Genomic DNA, 25,381 nt, shown 5'->3' with positions numbered 1-25,381 from the left:
ACTAAAGCACCAATCCTGAATGTACACAGATCAAGACTACTTTGCTGAATACTTTCTGTACCTGTACAGCAGGGTGAGTTTCTCAGAGAGAAAAATTCATCCAGTTCTAATTTTATGCCAGGTATTGCGGTGTTTCACAGTTCAGAGACATGAAGCCCTGAAGACCTCTGCCTCTTGAAATCACTGCTGCTCAGAATGAACTGTGCTGGGTTAGATGAACTAATGTTTTGGGTTAGAGTAAGACAGCTTCAGATGAACACTCATGATTGCACCTCAGGTTGGACTGCATGGACTAGCATGAGCTGTGCAATCAATATATTATTTCTTGGAAAAATTGGTCTCAGTTTTATCCATGAACTTTCAACCAGAAGTACAAGCAAGGGCTATCCAGTTGTACCCATTGTATAGTTGTACTTTACCTTGCCTTGGTCTAAAACTCATCTGCTGTCTACTGTACCGTACTATGAGTGAAACTAGACTTAGAATGGGAGATCCATGACCAGGTTTCACACTGAAAACTGTTGTGGAGTGGGAATTGAATTAGGACTGCAATATTGGGAAGGGAAGTTTAACCCATTTTCCTCCTGTACCATTTCCTGAATTAAATTTCTACCTAAGCTGCTGTTGCCCCTTGGAGAAAACGCATAACCACATAACATGTCTCTACTTGTGCTGTAAGGCAATGATACCGATAGGTTTGTTTTTCTTACCATGGGAACAGTCTGATTTTTTTCCTGATATACAAGTCCTTTTACCGTGCTGTCAACTATGACAACACAGGGCCCAATCCTATCCAACTTTTCAGTGTTGGTACAGCCACAATGCAACCCCAAGGAAAGGCAACAAACATTATCTTACCTGGAGGAGGCTCCATGACTGCCCCCCTACCACAGGATGCAGTACATGCCCTACTGGCATGCCTGCACCAGCCCTAGAAAATTGGATAGGATTTGGCCCACGGTTTGCAATACCAAGCAAAGAGCACATATAGTTTTCAATACATATAAGCCCCTAGCCAGAGAAAAAAATGCAACCACTTTTGTATACCCAAATGGGATTGAATCTTGTTTTATGAACAGCAGCTTCTCCACAACCCTGGTGGGCATAGAAATCTTTTCTTGTAAGGAAAATAAAAGACATGCCCCTAAAGTAGCTGGATCCCATCTGATAAGTGAAATTATTTTAGCAACTTTGATTCCTACAAGGATTAGTAGAGTATGAAATGTTAAATATTTGAAGAATCCTCCTGAAACAGACTGACAACTAAAAGGTTAACAAGGAATTGTAAACAAATAATTTATAAAATAATGTGTAAACTGAAATCCGGGGGGGGGGGGGTGGATTACATCATCATCTCTTTTAAAAAAAGGCACTTAATTATGTATAAGTTGCTATCATTTAGTACATTTTATTGATCCTGATGACAGTTTATCTGTTATTACACATAATGGACTCCTAAGGGAATTTCACATGTTTAATAAATCTGGATTATAATGAACACATGCACTAAGAAATCTGTTACAGTATTGTGCAGACTGCTATAGAAATTCATTGTCCAGTATGGAAATGTACATTTTTAAAAATTCAGCTGAGGAAATTATTTATATAATACTGTTCTATATATGGGGAATTTTTAAGGATACAAAATTACAGATCGGTTTTAAACAGTGTTGGGAACTGCAGCACAAAACTAGTTTAGAAACAGTCTCTCTGATTCTCCTATGTCCTCATTTTCTGCCTGACAATAGCAACACTAGCGAGTGTTAGAGAGTTAGAGAAAGGAAAAGAAGAGAAGACTGGTGGGATGGGCATGTTGAAAGATAAGGTGGGGAGGCATGAACTGAATACCACAGGGTAGAGGAAGTTAGCATGAAGTACTTGTACAGGCAAGAATTAGGACATGTGTGCTGCCTGAGACATATTTCAGGGGAGTACTTTGAGGAACTGTTTTAAATGCAGTTGTTTGTTGACCAAGCCTCAGATCCAGAATTATTCACCAGTGAGGGATGCTTACAAAATTAGCCTCCAATTTTCATAATACTGAATTACATATTTTCTCCTCAAGTAGAACTGATTAAAAGGGAAAAAAGAGCACACGCTAGAATATTTTAATGTTGGATTTCATGCCCAGTTTGCTGTAGCATTTTGTCCCTTTTAATTTATCCATTCTTCTACCCTTACTCTACATTTCTAGTGTGCATGTTCACACTGATAATACTGTAAAAACAAATCTTAATGTAAACATGATAGCATATATGCTATTTTTATGTGCTATTTTGCTGATTCACATGTGCATTTTTTTACGTTAATAAAACACTGCAAAAAGCAATCTTGATTTGATACAATCCATACAATTGAATTGATTCAGTTCAACCCGTCCTCTCAGGTCATCCGAAGGGGCCCTTCTAACTGTGCCACCACCAGTGGAGGTGAGGGGGATGGCAGCAAGAAATAGGGCCTTCTCAGTGGTGGTGCCCTGCCTGTAGAATTTAATATCACATCTCAATGTTTTTAGTATTGTTTTATTTGTAGCTGCCTTGAGTGCCCTTAGCGGGGTATAAATTCTATAAATAAATAGATTTGATGGATAGATGTATTACTATTCTTTTTTGTTGGTGTTTTACCAATGCACAAGAGTGCATGTATTAGTAAAACACAGGACAAAAAAAAAATACTGAATGCTTTTCTGCAATATTTTATCAATTTGCAAACGCACTTTGGTAATGGAGGGGAAGAATGCAAATGATCTGAAGGAACTGGAAGCTGTGGCAACCTTCAGGTACCTCAGTTCTGGAATCAGCTTTGAAACAAAACAAACTGCATTGAAATATCTCTGTTATAGCCAAAGAACCAGTGGGGGCTGGGCAATGGTACACCACCAAGCCCACTGCCTGGGGTTTTGCCCCTCCCACTGCATGGGAGGAGGTCCATTATAGGGGTGACGAGCTGAGCTCCCATACCAGCTGATGCCAACCCCAGTGATGCCACTGCTCTAATGTGTTACAGAGAGAAAAAAATCCTGCCTGGAGAGGTGATGCATGCCAGTGTTGAGAGTACTCAGCTAGATGGACCAATGGTCTGACTCAGTAAAATGCCACTTCATATGTGACTTGCCTTCAAATTCCTAAAGATGTTTGCTCATAATAACAAATTATCCAAGCTGGCTTCAGATTTAACTTTGTGCAAAATTTGGCACCAATACAGATATGAACTATACCCCCCCCCCCACAGGCCTAAATACATAAAACTACTCCTCCCACAATTTCTGCAAATCTTCTTATTGAATTTCTTTACATTTTTTCAATGATTCTAAAGGTGTTTCTCCTGAGCAGAGCCTTCTAAATTTGTTCTGAGTTTTGCTTGAGATAACATTCATGGCCCAAACCTGAGCTCCTGCAGCGCTGGTCATATGCATGCTGCCTGAGAGATGGCTGTCACGAAAGTGTGGTAAAGCATTTCGTGAAGGCCCTGCAGTAGTTGCTTCCAGTGCTGAGGCCTGCGCAGGCAGGCAGTGGCCTCTCACACTGGTAGGAAGGAGACTGGCTGCCAGACAGGATAAGTACAGTGTCCAGTGGTGAGGAGGTGGAACAGGGCAGGGGAAGGCAGGGATGGGTTGAAACTGGAGGGAGGAGAGTGGTTTGGGCCCGGGAGGGGGGGTGGGGACTGCAGATGCTGCCACTGCATGCTGCCCCCCCTCCCAGGCCTGAATGCCCTACAAAAGGCTACTTGGTTCTGTGCCAGCAGTTGAGCTGGCATGCATTTGAGTAGACCCATAGCAGCTGCTGGGGGTTGACCCAGGATAGGGGAACAAATGTTCCTTTACCCCGAGGTAACCTCCAGTTGCCTCCCTGTCCACACAAGATACAGCGTTGGTCATTTTGGCACTGCTGCATTGTGGCATGGCCAGTCCTGTGAAGATTGGGCTGTCAGTGACAACTTCACAAATCCCACATTAGGATCTTCCACATAGAGTAGGAATGAAGGCATGGGAAAGGGTTTCTGGAGTTCAAGGGATGCATAAAACCAGGAGAGTCTGAATATAACCTGAATATAACATTTGAAACTAGAGATTTGTGATGTAGAGCATTCGCATACAAATGGATAATTAAAGGGGACCATTACAAAGTAGGCCTGAGACATAGGGATTATTAAATTGCTCTGAATAAAGCACAGTTAGTTTATGCGGTGATATGATCTGTTTCGAAGAGGGCCTCTGAAAACTGCAATCTCAAGTCTTCTTGTGAATGTAGAAAGAATATCTTGAAACACGGTGCTTTAATTTACTTCCAAAGAATTAGATATTTCAGATGGTTTGTTAGATAAAATATTGGGGTGTAAGATGATTCTAACATCAAACCTGGCACTAGCCGTTTTGCTGCTGGAATCCAAAGATGGTAAGAGCAGCCCACAACACCACTATATTCAGGGATATAGACTGGGAGGGGGTATGCAAGGTGAGGATTATTCTCTTATTAGTAATGGACTTGGAAGAAGGGCTTGTATTCTTCCATGTCAGCCTCCAGTGACTAGCACTATTTCCATTTCCACTACCCCCTGGAAGCTACTGCACAGGTGCAGTGGTTCAACATAACTGGATTCACAATCGGTGGAAAGAGGGTTCTTCTTCTCCATCAGCCACCATGCTGGTCAGTTTGGAAACTGGACTGGTGTGGTGGCTGAAGACGAGGAAGAACCCTTGTTCTTTGTCAGTGAACAAAAATATGTGTTAAGTAGTGGCAGGGATCAACAACCTATTCCAGAGACCACTGCAGATCCACGAAGGCATACTCTAACCTTTCACCTTGGTAACCTTTCTTGGTAAAGAACAAGAGTTCTCTCTGATCATTCAACCACCATCACCCAGATTAAGGACCCAATCAAACTGTATCCTAATCCACCACCTGAGATGGATTAGGATGCAATTTAGAAAGCCCTCTTTACCAATTCTTCTGATGGAACTTTCTTTTGCAGTGCCTGCTTTTCTTAACGATGAATGATAAAGACTAAGCATGTGACCAATTTTTGAAATACTGAAGATAATAGAAATGGAGTACCCTGCTCAGGGTGGCAAAAACAGAATAACCAATAAGGAAAGATGATATTTGGATAGATCTCAGAGGTAGGATCGTCATCACCAAAAGCAATAAAATAGGTTGCATTAACAATATGTAGGATTGATGAATTGATTCAAACATGCTAGGATCTATGCTGGTTTCATTAGGACTGTCCTAGATCCCAATGAACTTGCTACATGGCCAAGAAAGAACTTCCATCCTTGAATGAGTCAGGCATTTGCACAAACCTGGTCCAACAGAAGGAGTGAAAGAAGTCTAAATTCTGCAATAACACAACACGGGCCCAAATCCTAACCCACTTTCCAGCACTGGCATAGCTGTGCCAATGGGGTGTGTGCTGCATCCTCAGTTGGGTAGCAGTCACGGAGGTCTCGTCAAGGTAAGGGAATGCTTGTTCCCTTACCTCAGAGCTGTACTGCCCTTACCTCGGTGCTGGAAAGTTGGTTAGGACTGCGTCACAATGTACTAAATGTCTGTTGTATCTTGAGTAGAACTGTAAAGCACTGATGATCTCAGAACAGCAACTTTGGTAGCCCCAATGAAGCATCTTCCTCTAACATGTGGACAGCTCACCAGAAGAAGAAACTGCTATACTGCCTCTGCCTCATTTGAGGGTCATAAATGCAGCTGGTCAGGAGTGCTGGCAGCTTACTGACTGAATGGTATTTAGGGCACAATCCTACCTCTTGTTTAGGCAGGCACAAGTCCTTTGCGCCGGCCAAGGAGGGTTGCAAGTGTGCTGTAAAGCATGTTTGTGCCTCCTCGGCTGGACTGGCACAGAGACACGCACTGGCCCACTGATACTGCATCTAGCCTCCATACCAACCTGGGGATGGAGGGTTGTGTTGGCTGAGCTTGACTGACACAGGGGTCTGGGGAGAACAGGGAGGAGAAGGAAGGGAGGCATTCCGGGCTGGTGAGGGCAGTCGGAGGGTGGTCCCAGGGTGGGTGGGGAGTGGGAGGCGGGGCTGGAACCTGGCTGTTATGTAGGACCCAAACCCTGGTCCCCAAGCAGTGTGAAGTGGCTTGAAGCCACTCCATTCTCCTTGGACTTATGCTACCTCCTGAGGTGGCACAAGCCCTAAGAGACCCATTGGGGCCATGGTGGTTACCTGGGGGTAAGGGGAAGAGTTTCCCCTTGACTCCGGCTGAGCCACTTCTGGCCCAAATCTTGTGCTGCATACAGTGCAGGCCTCCTGGCCTGTCTGTTCCAGTGCAAGATAGGATTGCGCTGTTAGTGACATAAGAGGCCAGTGAGGTTTTTTTCTTCCTAGAAAGTCTCCAATTTTGGCTTGGCTCTTCAGTCTGAACAGTTTGTTGCTAGAGACCAGCTGCTGTAGAGCTACACATACCTGCTTTCTCTTGTTTCATTGCTCTCAGACAACCTACTTGGAGTTGACCAATCTCATAATTGTCTGCTTCATCTGTCATTGTGAACACAATCCTGTGCATATCTACTCAGAAGAAAGTCCCATTGTGTTCAATAGAGCTTGAACTAGGAAAGTGTGTATAGGATTACAACCTGTGTCTCCAGATCACCACCCCAACAGGAACTACTGGATCTTTAGGTTAAGCTTTTCTCCACTTTAAAGTGGACTAACCTAGCAGGTTTAAACCTGACCACTTTTTGAAGGCTCTCTTTCCAGTCTAGGGGTCTCCTATTTGGTATCACATGCAGTTTTTTAAGGGTCCAATCAATGAGAGAAGTTATTGTGGATCAGGTGTGCAAATGGAATTTGAAATTCAGAAGCACTTGAGCTGATTGGCAATGCAAAGCTTTTAAAAAAGCCTTAAGCCCCAAACTACAAATTTCTGTATCTTGATGAATTAAAAAAAACAAAAGCTGTGAATCTGCATCTTTCCATCTGGCATTTCCCAATCAATAAATGGGAGCACTTAGTAAGAGCACTAAGAGACAGACAGAATACCTTTTATTATGCTGCAAACAGTCACCTGCCTGTATGCCTGAAGTAATTGGTACATACATGCTTTGGAAAATATTCAAAAGCATTTTTTCTGCATGAGTAAACAAAGCACTCATTGGTGCCAAATTGTTTCTTACACACATTGCAGAGCTGAGAATGGGGATTTTCTACAGCATTTTCAGAATACTTGATAGGGCCTATATATATAGAACATTCCATCCATTCATGGAGTGAACTCTTGAAGGGAATCACTAGTCAGGATCCTACCATCTAATTATAATTATCTGTGGTAATACTGATGATCACATCAATTAGCTAAGAAGAGCAAATGATGGTTTGCTATTGCTAATGTCAATTCTACTTGAGGACTGACATCTCTCAGTAGTAATAGGAACAAATGACATCTTGGTCACTATTTCTCAACTAACTTATGTTGAGGGGTTGATAGGATAAATGAGGGAAGGACTTGGTATGTTTCTTGCACTCAATGAGGAAGCGTGGAATAAGAAATAAAATGATGCAGAGGTGGAAGTTACTCCCTTTGCAGATATCAGGAAGGGTGGAAACTTCTCTCTTTGGGCTCAGAAGCAGACCATTTCAAAGAATACTGGGACATGCTAGGAAAAGCAACTTGCCTCTTCACCAGCCACCTGATTCTAGGGCTTAGCTAGGTAGCACTTTAGATGCATGCAAAATTCCAGAAGACATAGAGAAAGAGGATAAGAGCCCAGCTACATCTTGCCAGCCTCCTACTATTAAAATCAAGTGGGACACTCCTACACTAGTCTCTCCTCTGATCCAGTTTGCTTACACTTCAAAGCAGGAGGTATCAGGGAAGATGCTGGATCAGGTCAGATTGGAAGACTGCATCTGAGTCTTCTCTTCTAGAACTGAACTGTATTCCACTCTTAGAGATGTTCATCTATTGTCTTTCACAAATTATGATTTGTGAGCCCTATAGTTTTATACATTGGTGGAACAGGGAGGGAGGGAAGGTTACTATGAAATCAGTTCACCGATTTAGAGCACAAAAGAGCATTAATTATTATTGAATCAAGCCAGATGTTTATGCTAAGCTGATAATTTCAATGAATGTCATATTAAATCTCTGCAGGTCAGAGTGAAATAATGCCTCAATCACCTCCAAATATGCAGAGGTTAGCAGCTGTACAAAATGTTCAGAAATGAAAATTTGAATGCAAACTGGAGCTGGTTTCTAGCTTTATAAATATCTCTCTTTACCAGCAGCTAAAAGAGATAATGACAATAATATGTACATAATAGAATGGTTTATAATATCATATCGGAGACAACAAAATTCTTCCTGGTACAAATAAGGTAAACTTTCAAACACAATGGAGTTTGAGATGGACATCGGAACTATAATGTGTATCAAAAACAAAACTTGATGATATCTACATCAATAGGAGAAAGGAATTTGTTTATTAAATGTAATGTCTTGTTTTTATTTTAAATTAAAATCCCAATTAAAAATGCAAAACACTAGATCCCATTATGAAGATAAATAGGAAAGTGCAACTTCATTGTTGAAAACAATTTTCCTCCTATCAATCTGAGGATTCATGCATCAATATTGTAGATGAACTGTTAATTACAAAATCAATTAAAAAATTATTTCTAAAAACAGTCACGCATCCTGGCTCTCGGGGGGGCAATTTGGGCAGAAGGTCTCATCTCACTAGGACCGCGCCAAATCACAAATCGTCATCCACAAGTAAGCAAAAGCAATCTGGTTTTTCATTTTTCAGCGCGGCTGAGCCCAGCCTGAGATTGATCGTCACATATGGCCCCAGAAAACAAACTGTCAATACCTTGAATGCTGCAGAATTTGAACAAATAGCCGTCCGCCCATTCAAGCCACTCATTGCATCCCATTTAACAGATTTTATTGACAGTTTCCTTCTTGTAATTAAAGGGAAAACTACTGGCCAGCAACCAAGATAAAGTTCAAAGATAGGGTCAAAACAAAAGCAGATGGAGGGGCACGGTGTGACTGTCAATGGTACATAGCATCAGAGCATGTTATTGACACACAGGTATCTAATGATCGGCACGTCATTAAAGAGGGATCTATCATGAACTTTATGCAAATGCTAAAAGGGACTTAAGACCACAATAAAGCATTAGGGAGGCACAAAAGAAAAAACAACAAAGAACAAACGATTTTTTAACTTATCAGACACCGGCTCACTGCTTCAGCACTTTTGAGTTCAAATGCAGAGAAGAATCCTTCCTTGATTTCTTAACCCCTTCTGGACAAATTATATCTATCTGTTCAACATCTGCCATAAAAATCAAATTTGTACGGTTTCTTACCCTGTAAGATTAAACAGTGATTTGCTCCCTCTCCTGATAAAACCCGAGTTCACCTTATTGAGTTCACTGTGTTTAGTAGCTGGATTGAAGTAGATCATATATTACATTTAGTCATGGCCCCATCCATTCTATTGAGTTTCAGAAAACTGATTAGACTTATCTGGATTATGAAATGGATTTAAGGAGAACAACATTTACGTTTATTGAAAAATCATCTTTGCTCTTAATATCTTCCAAATGTTCTGGCATCCTTTAACCAAATTGGAAGCCTATGTAACAAATACTCATAATCATAAAGATCTTCCCTTAATTTGAACTATCTTATTTCTGGCCATTCAGCACCGTCCTGCTGTAGCACGATTAAAAATTGTTTATTCCTAATGTCATGTTTAGAAACCATCATGCAGAAGGTATTAAGGGAAGGGGAAAAAATGACATGAGCTGTCATGCCAATCTGCCAACCTGAATTAGCAAGCGCGATAGCTTTGAGGGTGACAAACTCTTCCTTCTCCAGCTTCATGCTCTTGTATTTTTTTACCAGTTGCAGGATGGCATTGTTGAGGTCAAGAAGGCCTGCTAACTTGGACTGGTCTTCATCCATAATATAATCTTCAGCATAAACAAGCTCATCTTCAAAAGAAAGTGATCGGTATACAACGCCCAGAATCAAAATCTCCATCCAAGCACTTTGCAGGAGGCTCATCTGGTCAGCAAGCGATAAAGTGGAAAATCCTAAACCAGGAGGGAAAGTACATAGACACATAATTAAAATGGTCCAGGGCTATCATAATTCTACATTACAACATTTTTTTCCTGCTTGTTGTTATTATGTATGATATAAAACTGTATCAATGAATTCCACCCTACCTGAGCTCCAAGATCAAGCAGCATAATTACAGTAAAAAGCTTCATCAAGTAAACTTGGATGTGTCCATCTTTGTAGTTGCTTTAAAATGGGGGGGGGGAGGCTTTGGTAGCTACATAGTCTCTTTCCACTGTTTGAAAATACATATTTTCAAATATATTCTAAACACCTTTCGTACCAAGACTGATCGGATATCATCTGCTGATTAGAAGGTGTTAAAATCATTTAGATAAAATGGCTTTGTAATTTTGCAACATTTGTAGTGGCTGGTAGAAGACAGACCATAGATGTTAGGGTGTATGGGGGGGGGAGGATATAGGGGCTTTTTGAGAGGAAAAAAGAAAAGACATTTTCAAGGGGAAGAATCTGATACCTTAATAGAATTAAGGTGATGAGCACAACAAGCAAAGTGTTCTGTGAACTTCAACCTCAGCAGAAACTGAAGCAAGACCTACCCTCTTCAGAAAAGACACTAATTACTTCTATAATGGTTTCTGCCTCAACTACGGTTGCTGAAATAACAGGATGGCACGTTAAAGTGCCAAGTGAATAGTAATCACACCATCATTTTTGAGAGAGTGAAAATGTAATAATGCTTCTTAATGAATTTACGTTTTGCTTTTGTTATGTACACACACACATACATACACACTCCTTCCTAACAGGATCACTAAGGGCAATCTTAACTGTCACACTTTTTCAGGTTCCTGTTTGCAGTAACTGTTAATTTATTATCTCCGACTGCTAATATCCCCCAACTACATAAGGTGCCAGCGAAGAAGCGATTTCCTGGCCTGTTGGTGAAATGTAGTGGTTTGCCAGTTGGCACCAGCAAACACAAATACTTAATAAAATCATCAAAGGGGATTAGTCAAGCTTTTCTTAAGGGGGTCTTAAGAAATGTCTAAAGCTTTCACAGTTACTTGTTTACAGAGCTGCTTACATGTGCTTTGACAAGGATTCAGCAAAAAGAACAGCCTGATTTTGTTGCTCATTTAGCCTTAAACACATCGCCCTCCTTCCAGTTTACAATAGGTATATATAATAAGAAAACAAGATAATTTTTTAAAAAAATCATTTAGATTTGGCCCACTGCACCATTCAGAAGTGACCCTATTAAAATAAAACAAAAAAATAAATGTCTCAGATTTGGGAGGCACACATTAAGACTGAAATGCCTAAATGGACATTGTTATTTTTCGTTCTTTTTATTTCTATACTGTTCTGTGCCCTGTGATCAAAGGACATTTTTAGCGCCTTCAGAACAAGAGCAACAAAATCTCCGCAAAGCCTCTCAGAAAGATGACAATGAAGACTCCCACTCTTCTCACTGGAAATGGAAGGAAATGGAACAGAAATAATAATCTGAAAGGCTCTAAAGAGGAATGCATATTTTCAATTAGCTCCAACATTGCTGTCCTTTTCCTCCCTCTCTCAAGAACTAGTTTTTCTGCTGCAGCAGATGGACAGAGAATGTAGCCTGCAGCAGTGTCCTGTGACAGCCCCATTCTCCCTCCCAGACACTGCTGTTAGTAAATAGATTTACACATTCTCCAATCTCCACACATCTTTCTGCCGAATAATTAAAAGCAGGATGATTAGTTTATTGAGTGGAAGGAGGAACTTTTTTATTGAGGTCCGTCCATGATTTTTATCAGGGCCAGCACTTTTACGGTTGTCATGAGGGTGCAGGCATCCAATTTTTCTTATCTGCCTGATTAATACAAACGCTGTTTCAGGACGCATTAATTAACAGATACAAATCTACGTTCTCATGGAAGGATCAATACAGAGAAGAAAAGAGGCATCAATGTGAATTTAGTGCTGATGATGGAGAAGGCACTCTATTGACATTTACGTGCACGGAAACTTTAAAGTTGCAGTAGAGCCCTTTTGTCCCTACGATTTACAAAGTAACAATTTTTTTAAGCATAACAATGTTTCACACACTTCTGGGGGATTTAATTAAGCAAAAGGTAATAAAATCTCTTTTGATCACAAAAGCAGTTTAATTTGCAATAGTTTCCTTTTTTGTTTTTTTTTCCCCAGAAACCTCCCAACTCCTGCTTTTATTTATGTACCAACTTGTGTCTGCAGTTTTCTTTAAAAAATAAATTACAATGTACTTTACTCAGATAATTACAGTAGCAGACAACGACTAGCCCCAAAGCAGGGCACACTACTGTTATATGTTTATAAGGGACATTGGGTTAGATTTTACAAATGGTCAATTGCTTTTGATTTCTTTAGAGTGTTCATAATAATTGGGTTCCATAGGTTTTCACAGGGCAGCACTATTTTTCACAAGAAACACTTTGTACTTGACATATGAATGACAAATCTATATTAGCTGATCTAAAAAACCCTCTAAACTACTTTAGAAACAAACTTTCTTTTGAAAATTAACTCTAAAGTTAATGACTTAGAACCCAATCCTATGCATGTCTACTCAGAAGTAAGTCCCATTAGAGTCAATGGGGCTTACTCCCAGGAAAGTGTGGATAGGATTGGGCTGTTAATTACTTTTCCTACACAAAACCAAGTATAGTAGACAGGATTCTGCAGTTTTATGAGAAAATGTCACATTCCTTGGTTATCATTGGTATAGTTACGTGGTCCACTGTGACTATCCAACAGAAGCGAAGGATGGAGGACTCATTATTGAAGCAGGTAAAACAAGGAGATTACAATTGAGTATGAATGTAAATAAATCAGGATTACAGTTGGGACAAAATCATAATTTGAGACACTAACAGGAACAAGAATATTCATGTCTTCATATTTTGGGACAAGTGACTTTTTCTCTCATAGGAAATGAAACCCCACAAATGTCTATAAACACATTTCTGGCTATCTAAACCTAGTTAACATTGTCAAGAGCCCCTTGCCACTGAGCTGTTTCCCAAGATATAGATGAGGCTGCCTTCCCAGTGCATTCCTGACCTTTGTGTTCTATATTACATAGCACCTTAATCCTTAGCATCTGACAGGTCATGGTTTTAAATGTTCAACTATATTATGGCTTTTAAAAATACACTTCAATATGCGGTGGTGCATTTCCCCCCCCCCCCCGGGCAGAGCAATTCCACACATCCTGGTGACAACTCTGATCTCTCTCCGTCTCCCTCTGCACGTCAGTGCCATTTAATGTATCCCAGGCATTTTGCTAACAGAATGACTCTGTACCTCGACCTGCAGTTAAATAGCATGTTTATCTGCAAGACAGTGTGTTCCAAATAAACTAGATGACAGTCTGGAATAACGTCATTTGTAAGGATTGAAAAGCTTCTCAGGAGTCAGGTACCCCGGAGGTAATAGGCTTGAAGTAAGCATGTTCTGTGCCAGCTCTCCTGCCATCTTCTACTTGAAGCTTGTGTACTTGACAATGATGCCATGGGCACTTGTCAAGGGGGAGGGGAGTTATTCCCCCTACTCTTTTGGTGCGGGGGGGGGGGCTGGCAAATGGATGCATTTTGCAGTCAACTTACAAAAAAGGCTAAGCATTTGAAAGTGTGAAGGGCAAAAAATATCTGACGGCTAGTCTTCAAAAATACACTTCCATTTCACGAAGCATAAATGTTTGTTTCCCGTGCCCAGTGTTGACAGAAATAGGCTGCAGTGCAGGCATAAGAACTTAACCCCTGGTAGGCATTCTCTTCTGTGCCATTTTTGCATCGCTGAGTGGAATGCATTGTAAATCTATCTAGTTTCTTCTAATAGCCACAATGTTCAACAATGGCACTGATTTGCTGGTTCCTTCTCCCCCCCCCCCACACCATCCCTCATACCCACATTACTTTTTCCTTGAGTAGAATGCAATGCTGTGCTGTCCTTACTATAAATAGAGACTTTGCAACAAACTGCACCTTATACTCCAATTGTAATTATACTATAATGACTCGCTGATATCACTAACTGTGCACTGAGAAGCAGCTGATTGAATAACTTAGCAGTTGCTAATTTTTTCTCCCTCTCACTCATGTCCATAAAACTAACACTCATCAGAAGTGAGAAATAAATGAGTAGCAAAGTCCTTAGTGTTTGCTACTGACTGATACCTCTGCAGTATTCCTTGTAGTGACATGAATTCCAAAGTATTGTTTATAGAAGTATTCTCTCATAGCATGCAGTGTAGATCACAGGCTCTTAGTTTTGTATTTTGTACTACACAGATCTTCGTGGTAAACTGCCTCACAGCCCAATCCTATGCCTGTCTACTCAGAAGTAAGTCCCATTACAGTCAATGGGGCTTACGCCCAGGAAAGTGCGTACAGGGTTGTGTCCTTGATTATTCACATGTCCAAAGATACCTTCACAGTTATGAAGATTTCATAGACATTAAAGGCATGTCTGTGGTAGCCTACAGTGCCCTCAACATGTTTTTGTATGTGTTGTGCTTTGTTTTTGTCACACTGTTACAAGATAGTTGGCAAGGGGTTAAGTCAGTGGTTCCCAATCCGTGCGTCGTGACATGAGGCACTTGCAGGGGTGTTGCAGGTCATCTGCTACCAAGCAGTGAGACTGTGGCATGAGGCTCCAGACAGCGGCAAGAGGCTCAGTGCAGCAGGCAGAGATGCAACACCCCATAACCGCACACTGTGAAAAGCCCTCCTGCCCGGTCTGACCCTCTTACTGTTTAGAGCAGAGGTGTCCAAACATTTTGGCAGGAGGGCCACATCATCTCTTTGACACTGTGTTGGGGGCGGGGAAAAAAGAATTAATTTTCATTTATAATTTGAATAAATTTACCTAAATGAATATATTAGAGATGGAACCTATATGAATGAATGAAGGTCTTGCAATAGTTCAAGGCCTATAAAAGGCCTTGCACAAAGGAAGGCCAGCCTTTGCTTTGCTGCCACTGCTGCATCACAGATGTGAAACAGCAAGTAGCGGAGGGCGCCCTCAACCCACAGCTCAGGTGGAAGATCGAACAGTCGTCTTCATGCTGAAAGCAGTTGTGTTGGGCCAGCACGGGCTCCAGCAAGTCTCTGGAGGGCCAGAGGCTCATTGGAGACTGGGGGCTCCCTGCGGGCCTGCTTGGGAGCCCCTGAGGGTCACAAATGGCCCCCGAGCCAGGGTTTGGGCACCCCTGGTTTAGAGGCTCCCATTAGGCCTCCAAACTGGAAGTGAATGGCAGCTACATCACTGCATGACGCATTTCACATCACTGTCATTCACTTCCAGTTTTTCAGGGTGTTGCAGCAGTGGTAAGTTTGGGAACTGCTGGGTTAAGTTGTTAGGACCCTAGGATGCCAGTGATTGCTTCTACAGATACAATTTCTCCCTGACAAACTTACTTCTGTCTGAGATCTGGGACACAGATGAACATGCCTAATGCTGAGTCAGATGATTGGTCCATTTAGGCCAGTCATATCTACTCTGACTGGCAGTGGGACTTGTGGGTTCAGCCTTTCCCAGCGCTGCTTGGAGATGCTGCCAAGGATTGAGCCTGGGACCCTGAACATGCAAACCATGTGCTGTGCTGCTGAGCTAAGGTTCCTTTCCCTCACATGTTGCAGGCAGATCCACTGACTTCTCCATTTATTTGACTTCCTCGTTTATTTATTTATTAACTTCCTCGTTATGATTGTGAACAAAGCATACTACTAGCTTCTCACACGTGCATAGGGAATCTGCATTGTGTGCATGAAGCATTCTCCTAATTACTGAATGGAAAAGGAGAGGTTCTATGTATGGCAAACTCTGTGTTTATACTGTAGTGGATCTAAATTGTGGCCCTGCACAGCCTTGGGGAGTTGAAATTATAAACATAATTCTGACATTTTATAGCCTTTACCTTTAAACATAATTCTGACATTTTAGAACCTTTACAAGTGACTTGTAGAGTTAGGGTTGGCTCATACATGCTATTCACAGCCCAGTCCTACCTAAATCCCCCCAGCACCTGCTAATGCAGCCACACCACTGAAGCCACATGCACTGCATCCTGCAGGGGGTTGGCAGACACTAACCCCTGCCTGTGGAGTCAGCCTTTGGCTGCCCTACTGGGACTTCTTAGACCTGCACCAGCAATTTACCTGGGACAAGTCCAAGGGGATCTAGGAAGGTGGATCACGGTTGGGAACGGGGATAGGATATTGGCAGTGCTATTGCTACCAAAACCGCCCCCTTTCTGGCCTTGATCCACTCTCCTCCTCAATCCTCCCTGACCCATTCTGCCCACCCCAATAACTTTCTTACCCCACCCCCCACCCCCCACCCCATGTCCCAGGGATCATTGCAAGACCACTGGTACATGGACACTTACCACCTACAGCAGTGGTCTGGCTGTGCAAAACGGCATGTCACCTTTTGTGGAGCCATAACTGCAACTTACACTGCCAGAACCTAAGACATAGTGTGCACAGCCCCAATAGGATTGGGTCTCACCTACTTATTTTCCACAGACACTACCCCCTCTGTTGGCATGAAGCAGTCAGAATGTGAATAGAACCTGTAGCAGCCATTTTTGTAGAGTAACCAGAGGCAAAAGAGGACCCTTAGATGTATGGAAAAGAGAATTTTGACAGCTGTAGCTTTCCATGAGAAACATTATAACTGCAAAATGGACATCTCCTATACAACTATTCAAAGTACAAGAGCCTTTGTATCTGGTCACCAATTTTTGGGTCACTTTTTCAGGTCAATGAAATGGCTCTTGGTCAGGATGATCTATAGACATATGTAGCCCTCCTCACAGAAGGCTCTCCCCATGAAATATCCTAGCAGCCTGTTCACATGTATGAAGTGGCACCTAGAAGTATATTAATCAACTCTGGAATCAAGCAGTAACAGCAGTTGATTATTTCACTGCAATGCCCAGATCTCAGCCATTTTGCCCTGGATCAAACACCAATAACCAATTCTCTTACAAAATATGCAACTGTAGTTCCATGTATAAACCCCAGTCCCCAGGATCCATATCTCTCATGCTGTATTTCTTGTTTGATGGGCCTTCCACTCTCTATGGCAGATGCACTTGAAGCACAACATGAGAGATAAAGGATGCGAGCCTTCACCTAAGGCAGGGAGGTTGACAGACCTTCAACTCCCTCTCTCCTTGTCTCTTCAGAAACCAACCAATAATGAATGACAAATTGTACTGGCCTGTGGAAAGGTCTACAGCAGGGCTTCTTAATGGGATCCAGGGGATCCCACCCTGGGTCCCTTTAGGGAGAAGGGCGGGATATAAATAAAGTTTTATCCTCCTCCTCCTCCTCCTCCTCCATGTATGGACTTCAGGGGTCCTGTGAACCAGGTAAAAAATGTTTTGTGTGCATGTGTTTATACCCATTTTTCTGGGAGGCTTTCATTGGATTCTCAAACGAGTCCACGACTCAAAAATGATTTTAGACCTACTGGTCTAGAATCTCCTAGACCACAGCCACACTGTTGAAAGTCAACCAGCAGGAATGTGACCACTAGGAAAAAAGAGATAGGAGATCTACATGGTCAAGTTGCCAAGAGAGCCAAATATTGACAGTCACAATTCTAAGGGTCCTCATCGATCAGAAAAGTAAGAAAGGTCTAAATGTTAACATAAGGAGGGGGGAAGGTAAAATCTATCATTTTGCTAAAAGCACCAACATTTATAAGACAAGTACTAGTTTAAGGCACTTATATAAGTACTAGTATAAAGCATGTATTGACCCAGTTGAACTGCCTTCATTGTTTTGCCATATATTTTAAATATTTGCCTTAAGTTTGAAGAACACATGCATGTATAAAAGACCAACCTTCTTGGAGTCTATCCCTACACAAACAGGCATTGTATATCCAGTATAATATTACACCAAGGACAGTATTACAAACTTTGAAAAGGTGCCTCTTTGGACCAAACGAAATGCAATGGGGATAGCCATGCTTTTTTAATTAAGTGTCTTTCTTGATCAGGTACAAAGCAGGGAATGGTACCTAACTTTAATATAAAAGGATTTGTGTTTTATATTACCCATGTGTTTGGGTAGGTTTGGGTAGGTGAAACATCCCTGCTGCCTTCCCTGTTGCCCCATAACCCCCCCCCAGGCTACACAGTATCAGATCCAGGCTGGGGGGGGGGGTTGAGGAAAGAGTTTGGGAGATATAGACATCAGGAAGATAAAAGTGGAAGAGGGCTGAATTCCCAAGGTGGCTCTTTTGATGCTAAATTAGATCCACACCTGCAGCTTTATAATTGAACAGGGCAGACCTGAGAAGAAATGCTCAGGGGTCAACCAGGCTGGGCACTAGCTGAAGACCCAAGTCCATCAGACAGTTATCTAGCTGGGTTGAGCCCTGAATATTCAGTGGTAGTAACCAATGTACCAATGAAGGTGCGCAGGAGGGTGCCACGGGGGTGTACTGCATGGGTTTGCAATGGGGACACCCGTAGTCCCAGTTGCAGAGCCTAACAATGGCTCTGCTGCCACCATTGCATCTAGTTTGGCGGGTCAACAGTGGGAAAGGAGTACCCATCCATCTCCTAGTTTTATGTCTTAGTTTTAGAAGTATGTTATCTCAGATTGCCAGGTGCAAGGGAGTGGTACCAGGATGCAGGTATCTTGTTGTTTTGGGGCTCCCTGAGACACCTAGCGGGTCACTGTGAGATATAGGAAGCTGGACTAGATGCGCCTTTGTCCTGATTCAGTGGACTCTTCTTATGTCTGAATAACTCACACAGCTAGCAAGTCACACTGACATCATCTATTCCTGTCCACCTCCACCCTTCACAACCATCTGCAAGTGGATGTTCTAGACTACAGCAGCGGTCTCCAAACTGGAGACCGTTGTGCACCCAAAAAATCCCCTCCCCGTTTCAAAGAACACTTACTGTTCTGCTGCACTGCTGAATGTCTTTCCACCCGCTCTGAACACAGCAACACTCTGGGCAGTTGCATCTGTTGTCCATCGACTCAGCAGGCTCTGTCAGAAGTTTTCCGGGCAGATGTGACTGTTCAGAATGTTGTTTTGTTCAGATCAGGTGGAAAGATATGCAGCAGTATGGCAGAACGGTAACTGCTACTCAGAGAGGGGAGGGGTTTCTTCGAACTCCAGATCTGGCCCATGGGTTGTAGTTTGGAGAGCCCTGTTCTAGATGGAGCATCTCCCTTCCAGTGTCCCATGTGCTATGTGGGCACTGGGTGGGCTTCAAAGCCAGGCTTGGTGAACCTTCAGGACGTCCCTTGGCCACCAGCATCCATTGGGTGACCTCTGATGCTGCCCAGATTATGTAACACAAGAGAGTATATGGAGCTGCTCAGATTATACTGATCTCTTGGAACCTCTGTATGTAGGTAGAACAGTATGAGGTTGAAGATCTCCTCAGTTCAGTTCTCAAACCATCCATAGAACTCTATTTTGAAATTGTGTGTGTGCTTTTAACTACTGTAGATACTCACCTATAAGGCAATACATTTTTACCAAAATATCCAGTGTAGACCATCTCTTCGTCCTATCTGCGGGTCACTTGGGGGTCAGGGCAGTTCAAGGGTGTTGTGGCAGCCAGAAGAAGCACAGAGGAGCAGCTAGCAGGAGCTCACCCTATGCAATATCATGCTCTGGCTGGCCATGCTTTACGTCTTCCAACAGCTCCCTCCTGCAGGGAGATGCTGTGCAACTAGCCAGCATGTGACTCAGCAGGCAGACAGACTGCCACTGGGTCTTAAAGCCTGCCATCTACAAACTCAACAGATAGAAAAAATTCCCCTCTCTCCTCCCTCCCTCCTGGCTGTTCCATTACACAGAAGGGGGAAATAGCACACAGTACTGCATAAGAACCTTGTTAATGTCTTCAAAAACAGTGGTGCAGCGCAGATTCTTTCCTCCCTTTCAATCAGGCTCCTGGGCAAGCTGCAACTCTTCCTCACAAGCAACTTTCCCTGTCTGTCCGACCCCCAACTTATCTAAGAGTCATGAAATATTCCATGATTTTGGCTGAAAACCTGCCCTCACCTTATCTGTGAGATGGCCTTATAGGTGAATACCACTGATATTATTGTAAGTCGCCTTGAGGATCCTTAAGTCGGGTAGAAAGGCAGTGTGTAAATCTCTTAAACAAACAAACAAACAAACAAACAAACAAACTAAAATTGTCATCAGGTGGGCTGTGGCTAACCAAATAATAACAATACAGGCATGCACCGCTTAACAACCTTCTGCATATATGACGGTGGTCAAAGCACATAAAGCACATAAAGAGGCTCTCAATGAGGCAATCAAGTCTCTGATAGCCTGCAGTAGAGTGTCTGTTTACACAACAAAGAGGCTCTTAATGCAAAGATGAGGCAATCTATCTCCAGTAGCTTGTGCAGCCTCCTACTTTCTGGCAGTATCTGTTTACACAACAAAAGCACTAGATTGGGCTGAACGTTCACTTAACAACTTAATCGCATAACAACAGGGATTGGAGAACGTATCACTGTCGTTAAGTGACACACACCTGAAATAATAAATAGCACAATTTCCAGATTAAATAATGCCTGAAACAACCAATTCTGTATTTATTTGATTTCAGGATCTCCCTGCTCATATAGGACAGTGCAGTCATATGTCAGAGAGATACCACTTTCAGATAAGCATTGAATCTTGAGGTCCAGCTGTTACATTCTACATGTTTTGAGAGGTGTGCAGGGAAAAAGACCATTAGAGATGGTCTAAAGCCTCTCCATTTTCCCCATCTCACTATTCATAGAGGGTCTGGAGAGTTTGACTGCAAAAAGTATAGCAATAAACAGTGAATGAAGGATTGCAATAGATAGTCATGGGATAGATATGTGAAAAGGAACATGGGGGCACAGATGGATGGAAGAATAAGTGTCTGCATTAAGTGGCATTAAGACACACAGGCTGATGTATGTTTGTTTGGTAATTTATGTCGAAGTCATTTATCTTTCAAGCAAGGATCGAAAAGCTTAAGGAAAGCTCCTCATCCTGTCTGCTGTGCCTGAGATATGTTCCATGTGGCTACTGCATCCAGTTGTGCCTTGGTCCATTCTTTCCCATTTCTTATTTAAATGTATCTTTATGCTCCTTTCATCTCTTTTTTTATGTAGGTTCATATAAAATATAAATGAATTGTTTACAACCAATGCAGGAAAAAGCACTGACCATAAGCACTTTTCCAATGAATCCTACTGATAGGACAGCAAATGTCACCAAACAGACTGAGCAACCCTGGGCTTTTATCGCCATGCTACTTTCATCTCCCCCAAACAGGAGCAGATAGATGGCACAGCAATAGGAATGCATTCACACTGCACGTCCATCTCAATCCATTAAGAACAATGGATTCTCACTAAGCAAATATTCACTTGTCAGAAGTATTTGCAACACTGGATTCATTCAACAGGACTAAATAAGTGAGGTTCACAGCAATTTAAAAGCAGCAAATTAGACATTTACAAACAGTGAAGATGCTGCTTGTCTAGCATAACCTTTCACTCAGGCAGTACAAGAAGGTGTTAATGTAATTTAAATGCCAGTTAGAGATATTTCAGTGGTCTCTTTTACCTTCTATCAGGTCTTACATAACAATCCAAAAGAGGAACAATTTAAGCTTGTCATCTTTTTTTTTTTCTTTCCCCTGGAAGCCTCCATCTCGGAGGTAATCAACTTGCAATTCCAAACTGATGTAGTTTCAATCAGAAGCTTTGTGTCCTACAAAAATATCTTGCCTGCTTGTTAGCTTCCATTTCTATCTAGAGCTGTTGTAATTTTTTTCTTTCTTTTTTAGGCTCAATCAATATAATAAAAGCAATTTTTAAAACGCAGCTCAAATAAAAGTCCTGTTAGGAACGTAGAGAAGGAGTTTCTTACCACTATATCTCAAAGCGCACAATTATTCCTCAGGACCACTAATATTTCTGCTTATTATGAGTTATAAAAGTGCAGAACAAAGTATTTTGCCTTTTTTGTACTTTACACTTGACCATATCCAATGCTTTGATCACCTGCAATGAATTTTGATCGCCCATCATGCCACCTGCACATTTGCACATTCATCTTGCTTGATGGGTGCTAGTTTTCAGAAAGCCTGCATATGCATTAAGCCTTCAATGTTTAAAAAATGCAAAAAAAGGGAAAGAAACAAAGAGAAATGGTGTAGTAACTATCTGTTTCATTTCAATCTGAATAAAGTAAAATTCAGATGTGCAACGCAGAATTGATGAGTTTCAGTATTTTCATAATCAAGTTGAAAATTAAAAACAGTGGGCAAATTAAAAACAGTATACTTTTTTTCCTAAAGTGGCAGCTTGACATATCCATCCCACTAGTCCGTTTCCTCTATTGTAATTAAATCTAAGGGTCAAACTATATATTAAGCCAGGGTTTCTCAAACTGTGGGTTGTGACCCACTTAGTGGGTCACAAAGCTTTAGCTGATAGCTGAGAAGGCAAATGAATGGAACCCTATGGAAAGTGAAACTGAGCCATATCACATGTTTCCTTGTGAGTAGGCATGGAAAGGGCAGGCAGGTTGCTTAGTCCATTGGAAAGGGCAGGCTGAGAGGAATCCAACGACACCAGAATGGTCCCGATCTAACAAACACAGCCTCCAAAAAACACCCAAGAAGTTAAGTCGCTCCCTCCAAGTTGATGAATGAATTGAGCCCTATGGAAAGAAAAACTAAGCTACACATTCGTGTTTACTCATGAGTAAGCAAATGTGCCCTGGCTCATGGTCCGGTCAGGCAAAGAGGAATGCAAAGCCACCAGAATGGTTCTGATCTGATGAAAGTGGAGCTCAACAAATGCTCCAGAAGGCAGCCTCCCCTCCCGTTTATTATAAAGAAAATAAAACAGAGGCTTGAGCTGGTAAGGTGATTTTGTTTTCTTTTTTAGACTTGTAAAGCGACGTGAGTCCTAATAGCGATATGGTTTAAATGTAAGAATTTAAATTGAACTGGGCACTGGGTAGGGCTGAAAACCTTGTTGATTTTTGTGTATGGGGGGCTGTTATTGCAGGGAGGTTACAGAGAAAATTCACTTGGTGAAAAGGGCTGACTTCCCCTTATTTAATTATTGGTTTAATTTAATTATTGTAATTAAATTATTGTAATCATGATTGATGATGTCACCTATGGTCATGACATCACTTCTGGTGGGTCCCAGACAGATTGTCATTCTAAAAAGTGGGTCCCGCTCCTAAAAGTTTGAGAAAGACTACATTAGGTGAAACCTATTATTAGTGCCAATGGCTCTAACCTTCCTTTCAAAAATAGCAGGTGTTGAGGGGGAGGAAGAGCCTGATCTGAATAGGTATGTGGAGAAGGTCTTTAACTCTGTATAGGGATGGGGAGAGAGTCCCAATCTTGATTGGGCCCCCCTCGCAGCTACTATTTCTAACAAGAAACAAACCTCCAGATGGTACCAGTGGAATAATGTAATCCCATATATGGGTGACAATTGCTGGTACCTGGATCCTACCCTGGTATGGCTGCTAGTGTAGTGTCTGTTGGTGAGGATGGGGCAGATCCCTGTTTCGCTTCACCTTGTTAATATATTATTCCCTTGGTTCCAGAAAGACCAGCCAGTGCGTAAAGGAGGAAGTTATTGCCAGCACTGTAGAACTGGATTGATTTTCCTTACATATTGGAGATAGGATGCTTCCACAGGTATGGCAAGACATGCTTTTCAGACACCACAACTTAAATAGCTGTTCAAAACAAATCTGGCTGATAACTGCAGCCTATGATTTGTGGCTCAAAAATAACATAGACTAGATAAAGCTGAGGAAGCAAAGTTAAAAACCTTTATTATCCTAAAATGCACTGAACACACTGTTAAACAAGCACAACAAAAATGCAATTGTTCACTGTTAGATATAGGCAAGATGAAGATAAATCTGACAAAATAAAGTTATATATTCTACAAAGTATGCATTTCACAGTACTGTACAAAAAAAATAAATAAAAAAAAGATCTAGGCAAAGTAAAATCTCCCAAACAACTGCTCTTCTAATTAAGGACTTCCTAAGTATCCATTAGCATGGTCTACAGGAATGGACAGGAAAGTCTTCCAAGTCACTTAGGACATACGCAGTGACTTCAGTAGGACTGAGCTACGTTAACTACAAATGAGCCAATTTAAGTAGTTTGAGAGTGGTTCTGCCAAGCATCGAACATTTCTTATTTCAGATTCTGGTATCTCTTCTGGCTGAGTGTGTTTGTATCATTAAGACTACCTCTGGAGGCAGAATGTCTTAAGTCTGCAACAGTTCAAAAAAGGAAAAAAAAACATTCTGAATCTAATACACCTAATTAGCCATCGGCAGACTCTTAATTGCATACATTAGGATGATTCCATAGTGGAGATTAATTCTAAATATACCCAAGCAGCTGGTTAAGATGCCATGGATTACAGTGTGGACTGTACTTTTCCACTTAATTAGATATCAAAATTAAGCAGCAACAAGCATTTTGACATAACGGGGATCAAGCCGCCACTTGGCATCCCTGAGCTGCACTAAAGTGACCGCTAAACAGAGCCGCACAGATGGAGAGATATTAAATGCCGCACTGGAAAGTAATTTCAAATAATAAAATATCAATATTTACATTTTAATTACCCCTACTGAGAGCTGCTCTGTCATTTTCACTATTGCCGACGCAGCAAGGGGTAGTGGAATGACATTGCAGCTCTGACAGCAATGACTATTTTGTTTCCATTAAAGAATGACAAGTGTTTTAGAGGCAGTGACACCCAGTGTGTGAACACGAATGACAGCCGATCAGAAAATTCCTGTTAAGGGAATAAATGACTCAACAAAAGGACTGACTTCAAGCAGCAAGCTCCTCCTTGAAGCACATAATCGGTTTCAAATTTTCTGGCAAAAGTTTAGTGGTAAAAGACACCCAAGAGAACCATTTGCATACCGCAAAGTATAACACATTATGTGACTGATCGATATAAATCAACAATATTAAAAGGGAACCGTACTCTGAGTCCCTAACAGTTTCGCGGGGGGGGGGGGGTGGCACATTGTAGAAGCAAGACCATTGCAGATGCAACAACAAAATGTACTTCAAAGATTTGGGCTGTAGACCTAGACACACTTACCTGAACTCAGTGGGACTTACTTGCATTCATATAATAGTGCTGTTGTTTTGTTTACTTCAGTTTAATTATTCTTTGGCAATGTTCACCCCATATATGGCCACATATTTAGCTTCAGGATTTCCACAAGAAGCAAATCACAAG

The 25,381-nt window shown here is 41.7% G+C and overlaps 1 protein-coding gene across 4 annotated transcripts in view; it reads right to left on the bottom strand.

The window, feature by feature from the left end:
• The window catches only part of ESRRG (estrogen related receptor gamma), a 509,743-nt gene that overhangs the window by 4,318 nt on the left and 480,044 nt on the right, over nt 1-25,381 (bottom strand). For all 4 annotated transcript variants that reach the window (XM_066618961.1, XM_066618952.1, XM_066618969.1 and 1 more), the window contains exon 6: nt 9,800-10,069. In XM_066618961.1, the coding sequence (XP_066475058.1) occupies nt 9,800-10,069 (270 nt within the window). The remainder of the gene's footprint in view (nt 1-9,799; nt 10,070-25,381) is intronic.

The sequence above is a fragment of the Tiliqua scincoides genome, chromosome 1, assembly GCF_035046505.1.
Source record: "Tiliqua scincoides isolate rTilSci1 chromosome 1, rTilSci1.hap2, whole genome shotgun sequence".
Taxonomy (NCBI): domain Eukaryota; kingdom Metazoa; phylum Chordata; class Lepidosauria; order Squamata; family Scincidae; genus Tiliqua; species Tiliqua scincoides.
Note: the sequence above shows the minus strand (reverse complement) of the source record. Positions and strands in the feature narration are given on the sequence as shown.